This window comes from Brachyhypopomus gauderio, chromosome 1 (assembly GCF_052324685.1).
Source record: "Brachyhypopomus gauderio isolate BG-103 chromosome 1, BGAUD_0.2, whole genome shotgun sequence".
In the NCBI taxonomy this organism is placed as follows: domain Eukaryota; kingdom Metazoa; phylum Chordata; class Actinopteri; order Gymnotiformes; family Hypopomidae; genus Brachyhypopomus; species Brachyhypopomus gauderio.
The window spans coordinates 35,458,885-35,472,112 of record NC_135211.1 but is presented as its reverse complement, the minus strand read 5'-3'; the positions used below and the strand labels follow the sequence as shown (position 1 = coordinate 35,472,112).

The window sequence follows — 13,228 nt, the reverse complement described above, 5'->3', positions numbered from 1 at the left end:
TTCTTGGACAACCTGACCGGTGTCAATGTTTGTACTTATATCTTTGCACCACTAAGTCATGATTTCATATTTTCTTGATTAGATACACAAGACTACCTGCCAGACTCTCCAGCAGTTCAGGAGCCATCACAACTAAGAAGAAAGATGCTCTGGACTCCTTTGGTACTTTTCAAAAACAGTTTTAAGCCAAATGGGTTGGTTGTCCAAAGCGTCTACGTACAGTAGAGATTATAAGAACAAAGTGGAGAGCTTGCTAGATCTGAATGATAATCAAGAGAAGGCTAACTCTAGACTGATGCTGCATGCCATAAACCTTGCCAACACATTCACAAATCTATGCCAGATGTGATTTTTACGTCCTTGTGTTGCTCTCATATTATTTGATCTGAGGGGAGCATGGAGCCTTTGTTGCTGCAGTGGTTCTTAAACTGTGGTATATTATCAGTACTAAGAGAAGTGCCCCCATGTAGTCCAATATTAGTTCTATGTGAAGCGCCCTCGTGTGGTACATGAGATGGCACTGGATATTTGTTGTATGCACTGAAACAAGATGTAAAGCCTAATCTCAATGCTTCTGTATGTATATTAAATCTATTTATTATTAAGTAAATAAAAAGACAAAAACATTGAAAATAATAATGGCACAGTCAATTATAATTATTTATTTTAAGAATTCATATGGTGTCCCCTACACTACAAATATTTTTTTTGAATATTTGTGTCATAGCAAGTTGCTACTGATTAGGAATTAGGTGCTAAAAGATATCAAGTTAAATGCATAATCCAAATACATATTTTCATGGAAAGAAAACAATTATCTGAATATAATGGTCACATTTAATTGACTGTTGTCATTATATTAATAAAACACTTTTGGGAATTTGTTCAACTACACTGAATTATATAGATGAAAGAAAAATATATGGTCAAACATCAGAGGATTTATATTGCGAGGGAATTTTATTACTGCACATTGGCTGCAATGTCTTATTGAGTTAAGCAAAGTAGTTACCGGTAGTTTGAAAATATTTTAGCATAAAGACATTTGATAAATTGGTATACATTCTACTGCTATTCAGTTTTTGTGATTCAACATCACTATTTAGTTCACGACCCGTCTGCAGGAGTTATAGATTCAACTGTATTGTCATTGCTCAGTACACATACAGGCAATGAAATGCAGTTAGCATCCACCAGAAGTGCAAAATAGTAGCATAGTGCAATTGAATGGAGTACAGTGGAGATATCGATGACTGTAAGAAACTGTTCCTGAGCAGAGAGGTTCTGTAATCGATGCTCCTGTTCCTCCTGGAGATTATACAGTGCCAAGTCAATTTTATTTATATGGAGCTTTTTCCATCACGTTGTCACAAGCAGCTTTACAATGTATGGGTGCAGATCTACACCTTCATATGTGGTTCATTAACTGAAGGCTTAATAAAATAGTTGAGATCTAACGTCTAGATTTAAAGATTGGAACAATATCAGAATCTCGGATTGGAGCTGGAAGACTGTTTCATAACTGAGGGGTTTTAAAAGGAGAATGCTCTGCCTCCGGCTATAGTCTTGCTAATTTTCAGAGAAATCTTGAATTTTGAGAGTTCAGCAGGTGAGATGGGTTATGGTATGCAATTAGTTTACTCAGATATTATGGAGCAAGACCATTGAATGCTTTATAGATCAACAGAATCAAAAAAATAATAAATTCAATATTTAACCAGAAGCCTGTGCATCGCTGAGTGAGTAGGACTAATGTGATGGAATTTTCTAGTCCTAGTTACAGTGGGGAAAATAAGTATTTAGTCAGTCACCAATTGTGCAAGTTCTCCCACTTAAAAAGATGAGAGAGGCCTGTAATTGACATCATAGATAGACCTCAACTATGAGAGACAAAATGTGAAAAAAAAATTTTGAAAATCATTTTGTCTGACTTTTAAATAATTTATTTGCAAATAATGGTGGAAAATAAGTATTTGGTCACCTACAAACAAGCAAGATTTCTGGCTGTCACAGACCTGTAACTTCTTTTTTTAAGAGGCTCCTCTTTCCCCCACTCATTACCTGTATTAATGGCACCGGTTTGAAGTCGTTAACAGTATAAAAGACACCTGCCCACAACCTCAAACAGTCACAATCCAAACTCCACTATGGTGAAGACAAAAGAGCTGTCGGAGGACACCAGAAACCGAATTGTAGACCTGCACCAGGCTGGGAAGACTGAATCTGCAATAGGCAAGCAGCTTGGTGTGAAGAAATCTACTGTGGGAGCAATAATCAGAAAATGGAAGACCTACAAGACCACTACTAATCTCCCTCGATCTGGGGCTCCACGCAAGATCTCAGCCCGTGGGGTCAAAATTATCACAAGAACGGTGAGGAAAAATCCCAGAACCACAAGGGGGGATCTAGTGAATGACCTGCAGAAAGCTGGGACCAACGTTACAAAGGCTACCATCAGCAACATACTACGACGCCAGGGACTCAGATCTTGCAGTGCCAGACGTGTCCCCCTGCTTAAGCCAGTCCATATCCAGGCACGTCTGAAGTTTGCTAGAGAGCATTTGGATGTTCCAGAAGAGTATTGGGAGAATGTCATATGGTCAGATGAAACCAAAGTAGAACTATTTGGTAAACACAACTCGTCGTGTTTGGAGGACAGTGAATGCTGAGTTGCATCCAAAGAACACCATACCAACTGTGAAGCATGGGGGTGGCAACATCATGCTTTGGGGCTGTTTCTCTGCAAAGGGACCAGGACGACTGGTCCGTGTACATGAAAGACTGAATGGGGCCATGTATTGTGAGAATTTGGGTGCAAACCTCCTTCCATCAGCAAGGGCAATGAAGATGAAACGTGGCTGGGTCTTTCAGCATGACAATGATCCCAAGCACACTGCCAGGGCAACAAAGGAGTGGCTTCGTAAGAAACATTTCAAAGTCCTGGAGTGGCCTAGCCAGTCTCCCGATCTCAACCCCATCGAAAACCTTTGGAGGGAGTTAAAAGTCTGTGTTGCCCGCCGACAGCCCCAAAACATCACTGCTCTAGAGGAGATCTGCATGGAGGAATGGGCCAACATACCAGCAACAGTGTGTGCCAACCTTGTGAAGACTTACAGAAAACGTTTGACCTCTGTCATTGCCAACAGAGGATATACAACAAAGTATTGAGATGAACTTTTGTTATTGACCAAATACTTATTTTCCACCATTATTTGCAAATAAATTATTTAAAAGTCAGACAAAATGATTTTCTCAATTTTTTTTTTCACATTTTGTCTCTCATAGTTGAGGTCTACCTATGATGTCAATTACAGGCCTCTCTCATCTTTTTAAGTGGGAGAATTTGCACAATTGGTGACTGACTAAATACTTATTTTCCCCACTGTAGGACTCTGGCTGCAGCATTCTGTACAAGTTGGAGTTTCTTTAGGGACTTTTTAGAGCATCTAATTAAAAGACCATTGCAGTAGTACAATCTTGATGAGAAAAAAATGTGGACCAGTTTCTCTGCATCTGATGATAAATGTTTCAGCATGGCAATATTACATACAAGGCAGTGACATTGCTTATGTGTGTGTCAAATGAAAGATCATAATCGGTAGTGTCACCTAAGCCTTTTTGCAGTAGTTTTAGGTATGACTGAAAAACCATCTAGGGTAAAAGGAATATTAGACCAATTGCTTCTTGCAGCTTTGAGTCCAAGAAGCAACACCTCAGTCTTCCAGTTTTTTTCCCTGGACACAGTTCTCAATTTTGGGAGTACTATTGACATCTGGATTAGAAGAGAGAATAACTGAGAATGATCTGCATAGCAGTGCAGGGACAATGAAAGATCATCTGAGATGTGGATGCCCAAGAACTTGAAGCTGGAGACATGTTTTACCTCATCTTCTGTTGATCTGGACAGGAGTGTGTTTGCATTTGGTTTTCCTGTATGACCTCTTTGGTTTTCTGTGTTGGGGGAAAGGTTGTTGTGGGAACACCATGCTGGTAGGTGTTCCTCTCTTTAGTCTGCTTCATCATTGTTCCTGATGTGGCTGATTACTGTGGTGTTGTCTACTGACTTGATGATGTTGGATCGATGCAGTGGCACATAGTCATGGGTAAACTGAAAAGATAAGGGGGCTCAGCAAACATTCTTGTGGCACTACAGTGTTCAAGTTGAGACTGGAGGACATGTGGCTGCCTAGCCTCACTGACTAGGGTCTGTTTGTAAGGAAGTCCTAGACCCAGTTACACATGGAGCTGTTGATTCCTAGGTCTTGAGCTTGGACACCAGTCTAGTGGGACTAACTGTGCAGAACTGAAATTCATTTGGGTCTGGGTGCAGCTGTTCTTGTTGTCTAGGGCAGAATGATGGGCAGTGTAAATGGCGTCCTCAATCGATCTGTTCAAGGGATATGCAAATTGGTACCACGGTGGTAGTTCCCCCTTTAAGATGACTTCTCAAAGCACTTCCATTACAACAGGTGTGAGTGCTACAGGGCAGAAGTCATACAGACATGATGCAGTGTAACATTTTGGCACCAGAATAATAGTTGGTGTCTTCCAGCATGTGGGGACAGCAGCATGAGGCAGTGACCAGTTGGATGTCAGTGAACTGTCCAGCATCTTCTCTGGACACGTCCAGGAATGTCATCAGAACCAGCAGCTTTCTGTTCAGCAGCCCTCTGTTCAGTATTACTTGCAGCTTGAGTGCCAGTACTGTGGGATATGCTGTTGTGACTAACTTTGTCAACTTGGCTTTCCTGTTCATGGGTCATATGCACAGGTCCCATGGTCCAGATACACCAGCAGCTTTTTTTCGCAGCTAAATATGTAATGTGAGAGATTTGCATTGACACTTAAGCAACTAAGTTTTCTAAAGTTGTAGTTCTAACGAAAACACATTGTTAGAATTTTCCCTACAAACTTTGCAGAACATCTCTGGTATACAGCAATCAAAATCAAAATCACTGATATTTTCTTGCATGCCTCACTTTGACATTGTTTGTCAACAGATAATATTGTCTTTTTTTCTGGATGCAAGTACATGCATAACTCAATCAGCAGAAAAATATATAAGTGACCATGTTGGTTTTCCCATGTTGGTTTGTTTACAGCTTAATTGCACTGCAAACAGTTCTATTTTTAGAAAAAATATTTTTGGTTTTCTTGGCAGTTTTCACAATAGATTCTGTCCAGATGTTTTCCAAAGATAAAATGTGAGTCATATACTCAAAATAAGACTTGAGTGTAAGGAATACGTTTACATGAATGTAGTAACTCCACATTTGTTGCAGGAGTGCTGTGAACAGCATGCTCTTCCTAGCCCTATTTGTATAAATATGAAGGCAAAATATATTCAGCCAGTGTTGGTAATGGCTGTTTTATGTTAACAAAACTTTTGCTGTATGCTTCTCTTTTATTTGGTTTCATTTGGATGGATAATGCCAATAAAAATAAATACAGTTTTGGTAATTGAAACTCATGCATTTTTAAGGGGGAAATATAACTGTCTATGATCTTAAAAATGTAAAACAATAACTTGAATTGCTTCGAGCAGGTCAGTGAAATCATGGTGGGCCATGGGGAGCATATGTCTGCCTCCTTGGATACAGTGGGAGCCATTGTTGTGGATCAGGAAGGGAATGTTGCAGCCGCTGTGTCTAGCGGAGGTTTGGCCATGAAACACCCAGGACGAGTGGGCCAGGTAAGTGTCGCTACTGCCTCACTGCACCGTAGTAATCTGTCTTTCATAGTACTAGTATACTAGAGTTATATTCTAATCTGAAAAAGAGTAGCTAAACATTGCACAATGTTTTATTCTTTCTAAGGCTGCTCATTATGGATGTGGCTGTTGGGCTGAAAATGCACGTGATGCCAGACCTTACTCTGCAGCTGTGAGCACCTCAGGTATGAGAACCTGCAGTTGCCACTGTATATGCAACTGAGTCTGTTTCTGCACACTACACACTACACTATATCTTCCAATTTGATTCTCATGACCTTTATAATCATGAAGGTCTATGAATATCTAGTCCTGAAGGCATTAACAAATCTTCTGCTGGATAGCCAACAGGGGTTACAGGAGAGCTAACAGACCTGTTAATGTTATGGTTAGATACCCCGATACCAGTACCACAACCTGAAATTCAGTTCCAGTACCCAACTGAAAAGTACCTTTTTCGGTGGTTTCCTTTCTCTGTAATAACAATATAATCTGAGTTGCAAAAACCTCTGCACTTCAACATTTTATTTAGAATTACACACTAAATACAATGAAACTGCTTTCTCTGCTCCTAAAACCACCCCTACAACCTCCAATCTGTCACCATAGCATAGCCTGAGTACACCATTATGTGTCTGATGAAGCACGTGTGAAATCCTATATATATATTTTTTTTTTACACTGAAATCAGGTAGTTCAACCAATGAGACACACCTGCTTTGCTGATCTAATTGGCTTGCAACACACTGTATGTGCACAGAGATGTTTGTATAAAGCTTAGTGCTAAAGCATCTATTATTTATAATAATAATAATAATAATAATAATAATAATAATAATAATATTTATTTGTATAGCACCTTTCATACATACATGCAGCTCAAAGTACTTTACAGTATAAATAAAAAGAAACATAAAAAGGAGATAAGACAAAAGGAAAATGTAAAAAGAAATTAAAGATAAAATATTAAAATAACATAAAATGTAAAAAGTAAACAATATAATAAAAGTAAAGTAAATAAGATAATAATCGGGACCAAAAACCCATATGTAAAATCCCAAATCAATTAAACACGTCAAAAAGGGTCCTCAAAATTTAGATCCGCTCCGCATACCAACGTAGCAACAGTTCCCCCCGCCCCTATCGGATATCTCTGCCGCTCCGGAGCTAGCCGACACTGTATTACGTCTAATCAGTGCGCTTCTGCCCAGCTGGATCTCTGGCCAGACTGACGGGCGCTATGCTAAGTCCTATCTTGCGTGGGCGATATCGCAGTATCCCCACCTTATGGACTTTCTGTAGGCAATATCTCACTATATCCCTATCGTATAACAGAGATCATCCGGCGGGCGGACACTGGCGGATATTTAACACTCAAAAAAGAACAATCCTCAAATTTTTTATAAACTAACAATGAAACTGAAAATTCCCACTTACTGCGGTTTTCGTTAGATCAGGCGGAGAACACCACCGGAGACTGGCGGTGACGTCACTCCCTGGATAGGTACTATCCCTTTGCTCGTGGGGTTCCCACTTTGCCTAGCCCAGCCAGGAATCTCATCCCCCGGGGAGCGTCCTCGAAGATCAGTCACCGCCTTTCCGGGGTGCCTCTCGCCGACCCTTGTTCGTGACTCCAAATTGTCGTGGAAATTTTTTTTAATAAATGGATGAGGACTCAGATGTGGTTAAATGATTATTATAATTTTTTTTTTTCAAAAATATAAATATATATTTGCATAATATTGAAATCAAAACTATTATTATCTAAAGAGTGGATTACTTTATGGGCAGAAATTATAAAAAGAAATTAGGAAACAGATTAATCATGAATGTTCATTTGAATGTGGTTTGTGATTAATAGCTGTAAAATATTTCTTTATATGGTGATTATGGAAGTGGAAAAATGAATATTTGATATTTACTTGGTATATACAGGAACAAACATTGATAAACTCTCGGAGGTCCGCAAACGCGGCGGCACATAAAAATCTATGTTCTAATCTCTGTTTTAATTAATATCTCTACGCAAAGACAACGTAGAAACGTGGTTCAAAACATTTTATGAAATTTAAGTCTGCCCCTTAAAATTTTGGCCATAGAATACATGTTTAAAAACATGCTTACATTTGATTTGTATGTTCTTGTGTCACTAAGACGTACACCTGCCACTCCCCTCATGTGATTGGGAGACTTGTGTGTCATTCACTACATGAACAATACATCATCATGACATCAATAGTATCTATGTAGTATTGGAAGAAGGCAGAACCTTCGGTTCTCATTCGACATCTGGTGGGCTGGCGAGCTGAATTGTTCTGCAGATCATATTTTGCAAACTGCTGGAGCGACACCTTCAAAATCTTGTTGTTCTCTTTGTTTCAGGATGTGGAGAGCATCTGATGCGCACCATGTTAGCTAGAGAGTGCTCCACAGCTATGCAGACTGAAGACGCACATCAAGCCCTCCTGGAGGCTATGCAAAATCAGTTCATTGGTGAGTAACTGATGATCTTGTTTCTTGAAGGAAGACTTGGAAAGTCACATTTTTTTATTATTTTAAACTTGCCATCTTTTCCAGTCCTACCTCAGGCCAGCCTTGCCTGTTTTGAACTATAGCTTTCTAGCTTTCATATCTTCAATGTATGGACATCACACTATTTTGATAAAGCAGGATATCACTCTTACTCAAATAATCATAAACCAAATGTCCAGATTGTGTAACCGAAAGGTCATAATTGGACAGTCCTGAAATACAAAGGGAAGTGTTTTGGCACTCTATCAAATTTTCTGCAAATCTGTATTCTGTAATTTGCTCATAAGATTTTCAACAAGTTACAACAGTGATTTTGTTGTGAATGCCAGTAAATGACCATATGAAGTTGCTATACTGTACATTATCTCAGGTGTTTCCTGTAAAGTTGTCTATTGTAGCATTATAATACTACAAAGCTTTATGATTAGAAAAAAAAGTAAAATATTCAGATATGTTTGCAAGGTGGTAAGAAAAAATTTTGTGCTACAGGCTCACCATTTCTGGCCAGTGAAGATGGAGTTCTGGGTGGAGTAATTGTTCTGAGATGCTGTAGATGTGGAGAGGACCAAACCTCTGACAATTTCCAGGCTCTGTTAGGTATGATCTCACTACCAATGCACAACACCCACTCTAAAGTAATGCTTTGCTTGTGAAACTGATATTCCATCAACACAGCCATGCAGTAACATTCTATAAATTCACTTGGCACCATAAAAGCACATTTTTATATTTTACCACAGCTACCAGACAAAATCGTAACCAAACTAACATATATTTTAAGCTTGCTAATTTAATACACTTATTCTTCTGCTACTAGGGGTGTGTTTAAAAAATCGATTTTTCAATTCAAATCGATCTTAATTTGAATGATTCGATATCGATTTATTATGAACCGTGCAAACATGACTTTGCGGCGTGCGCGAAGTTTCAAAATTCGAGAGGTGCATGACCTTGCGAAGCGACAGGGCACTGGCGGAGCCAACACGATTACGTCGTTTTCGGTGTGCGGACCCTCACGCCGGCCGTGACGCGTCAAGTATAAAGCTGTGAAGTTTTCTCAACAGCTGGCAATATTGTAACTGCACAAAGGAACTGTCTCACTCCTCAACATGTTGATCAGCTCATTTTCTTGCAGAAAAATTTGACAATCTCTAAGACGTCAGAAAGCAGTCATGAATAAATCTTAGTTTTTGGACCTTAATGTTTACAATATTCAGAACTATGTTCATAAATGTTTTTGTTACATGTAAAAAAAAAAAAAAAACTTTCAATGCCTTTTCTGGTAAAGGAGCTATGTGGAAGTGTGTGCATTAATTGATATAAAAACACTAATATCACAGTATAAACACTCATCTAATATCACTAGTATAAAACACTAACATTTTAATAAAGTTTGAGTGTTCCTTGTACCATTACAACATTTCACATTCAAACTACACTTTTTATTGTAACTGAAATTTCCCTACAAGAATCGATATCGAATCGAATCGAAAATCGAATTGAATCGGGACCTTGTGAATCAGAATCGAATCGAACTGGGAAATCAGTGGTGATACCCACCCCTACACGTTACAATGTTTTAATATAAAAAAAGTGAATTCATCATTTTGAGTATGTGTATTTATATCAATATGTAATTTACTACAGCTGTAAGGTGCTCAAAAATATTGAAAAATGGACCTTAAAAGTGCTTGAAAAGTGCTTGAATTTGACCTAAGAAAAGGTGTATGAACCCTGCATTTATAACAATATAAAACATGCAAGATCACCAACAAGTAGGTTTAACCAGTGGTAGTTCAAGTACACAGGAGTTGCACTCAATGTTTTTCTAAGAAAAATGACTAAAAAGAATTAGGGGACACAGAAAATACCAATTTTAGAAAGTAAAAATGTGAATTTTACATAGACACTAACTAGGTAGACGCTCACTTAACATAGATACTAAAATATGTCAAGATAATAATAATAATGATAATAATAATAATAATAATAATAATAATGCAATATGTTTTCAAGTGCCTTCACAGAAACATAAGGACACATTATCGTACAACATGTGGGTATCGTACAACACACAAAACAATTATGCAATGAAAAAAACACAGATACACTATAAAAGTATTCGCTCACCCATACATATTACCTGAATCGGGTGTTCCAATCACTTCCATGGCCACAGGTGTATAAAATGAAGCACCTAGGCATGCAAACAGTTTTTACAAACATTTGTGAAAGAATGGGTCGTTCTCAGGAGTTAATAGGATACCACCTATGTAACTAATTCCTTGCTCCTAAATATTCCACAGTCAACTGTCAGCTGTATTATAAGAAAATGGAAGTGTTTGGGAATGACAGAAATTGAGCCACGAAGTGGTAGGCCATGCAAACTGACAGAGCGGGGTCAGCGGATGCTGAAGCGCATAGTGTGAAGAGGTTGCCAACGTTCTACAGAGGCAATCACTACAGTCATCTAAATGTCATGTGGCCTTCAGATTAGCTCAAGAAGAGTGCACAGATAATCCATGGAGCTTCATGGAATGGGTTTCCATGGTCGAGCAGTTGCATTCAAGCCGTACAGCAAGTGCAATTGACATAACATTGACTTACAAATGATAAACATTCCTTGTAGTGATTGTTGCATGATGGAAATCAAGCCACCCAAGTAGCCACCTTTTGATATCACAGGTGGTGATTAACAAAAAATATACAGGGTATCACAGCACTTGTGGTTATTGTTTTCCTTGTACTGTCTATTTGTGTCCCTAATCTTCAATGTCCCTCACAGTTGAAACGATTTCAATAGTGCTCAGTGGAAAGAATTCCAAGGTGTTAAACTCCTTCTCAAATGCCTCCAAGATCAAATTGCTTGTGTGGATAAGGAAGCTCCACCTGGAAGATTTTACATGTGCTGTCCTGACTAATTTAGGCTCTTTAAGCCATATCCTATAACCAGCTGAAAGGAACGTGCAAAACATTGAAGTCTTGTCAGGATTTTTGGGCTCAATGAATTGTCATCCCTGACTGACTGTTTCCCTGTCAAGGTGTTCCAAATGTCAGAATCATGAAGGTAATTTTCTTGAAGGTCATCTCCCTATCCTGGATAGCATAGGGACTTTTTTTTCATGTTTGTGTCATTGTCACAGGTGTCATGGGTCTTTTTTTAAATCTGGTACAAAATTGCTTAAACTCTCACTCTTACATCTTTATCGAAACCTTTTAAGTGGCTGCACACAAGCAACTGCGATTTCAACTAAATCGGCTGTGTTGTTCCAGTTTGCTGTGATTCCAAAAAGCTTGTCATCCTACTGTTTGACTACATCTACAGTAAGGGACACATCATCTGCATTTGCTAGTTCATTCATCACTTTCGTTTGCCACTTGTCAACTGTCAAATTGGAGAGTGATGGTGAAACTATTACAGTACAGTCCTTGAGTCAGTGAAATTAGGACTCAGAATTAGAAATCAGGATTTCAGTGTGATTAGGGACTGGTTATCAATAGTCACCTAGGTGTGGACGTACTCTTCATAATTGTAGACAGGCGATCTTCTCTGCTTGCTAATCATTATAAATCATGATTCACCAGCTGCAGAGTTCACAAATTTCTACAGAAGTTTCATACAGTATTTAAGTTCCATTGCAGCACCACTCACTACACTGCTGAAAGGGGGCCTCAAGAAGATTAAATGGACTGCAGAGGTGGAAACCGCCTTCAGTTAAAAGCAGTGCTCACTTCTGCCCCTGTACTGAAACACCCTAATCCTGAAGCCCCTTTCATCGTAGAGGTAGACCCAGGCACCCAGTGGCCTTCTACCCACATAAACTCGCTCAGGCAGAGCATATGGCAAATGGTTTACGGAAATTACTGGCCATCAAACTAGCACTAGAAGAATGGAGACATTGGCACGAAGATTCGACTTCACTTTCACATATCAACCAGGTGAAAGGAACACAAAAGCCTATTCATTGTCTAGGATGTACCAGAGGGGGTCTGAGGAAGACCAAGGTGAGAAAGAGATAATATTACCAGATAAAATAATAATCTCTTCTATACAACGGGAGATAGATGAGTTAATCGACTCTATGTTAAGGAACCTAGACGTACCAGTTGAGTGCCCACAGGATAAAACACATCCCTCTGTATGCAACTGTATAAAACACATCCCTCTGTATGCAACTACTGACCTGGGCATCCCTCACAACTGGTCACCCAGGAAAGACTAGCACTTTGCAATTGATGTCCTCTACATTACTGGTGGGAGATGCCACGGTTTGCATAAATATGTTCGGTTTTGTTCCCAGTGTAAGACTCCATAAATTCACACTGCAAGTAAGCTTCATTCAGTCCCTGTATGCCGGTAATACTGAGGACCCACCTAGCAATGGATTTTGTCACGGACATACCGGAATCACGAGGCCACGCCTCTATATTGACAGTTACTCTATCCGGTAAACAATTTTTAAACTCCTCCAGTAGTATCAATTCACGTAGGGAATCGTAATCCGTCACTTTGCTGGCCGTACACCATTTATCCATCAGCACCTCTTTCTCTCTAGCAAACTCCACATAAGTGTGTGATGGTGTTTTCTTGAGGTTTCGGAATCTTTGTCTATAGGCCTCAGGAACCAGCTCATACGCACGCAACACTGTACTTTTGACGATCTCGTACCGCAAGCTATCCTCTAGCGATAAGGATGAGCAGACCTCTTGTGCCTTACCGGTCAACTTACATTGTAAAAGGAGAGACCACACCTCCTTAGGCCAGTTTAAGGTGACAGCGATACGTTCAAACGCGCTGAAGTAGACGTCGACCTCGGACTCCCTGAATGGTGGGACCATTATCACATGCTTACTTACATCAAAAGAACCTGCAGAAGCGGCCACTGCCGTACTGGCAGGGCATCCCTCAGGACTGGGCTTATGCTGGGGCTTAGGAGCAGGCCCAGCAGTGGAAATTGGAGCGTTATCAAGGGAAACCAATGAGGG

The 13,228-nt window shown here is 39.5% G+C and overlaps 1 protein-coding gene across 4 annotated transcripts in view; it reads left to right on the top strand.

Annotated features, from left to right (window-relative positions):
- Window positions 1–13,228, top strand: part of tasp1 (taspase, threonine aspartase, 1) — a 65,593-nt gene that overhangs the window by 28,836 nt on the left and 23,529 nt on the right. For all 4 annotated transcript variants that reach the window (XR_013132356.1, XR_013132355.1, XR_013132352.1 and 1 more), the window contains exons 9-12: window positions 5,546–5,692; window positions 5,817–5,895; window positions 8,093–8,203; window positions 8,732–8,839. Coding sequence is in view for 1 of the 4 variants with exons in the window: in XM_077012181.1 (XP_076868296.1) it covers window positions 5,546–5,692; window positions 5,817–5,895; window positions 8,093–8,203; window positions 8,732–8,839 (445 nt within the window). In the remaining 3 variants the exon portion in view is untranslated. The remainder of the gene's footprint in view (window positions 1–5,545; window positions 5,693–5,816; window positions 5,896–8,092; window positions 8,204–8,731; window positions 8,840–13,228) is intronic.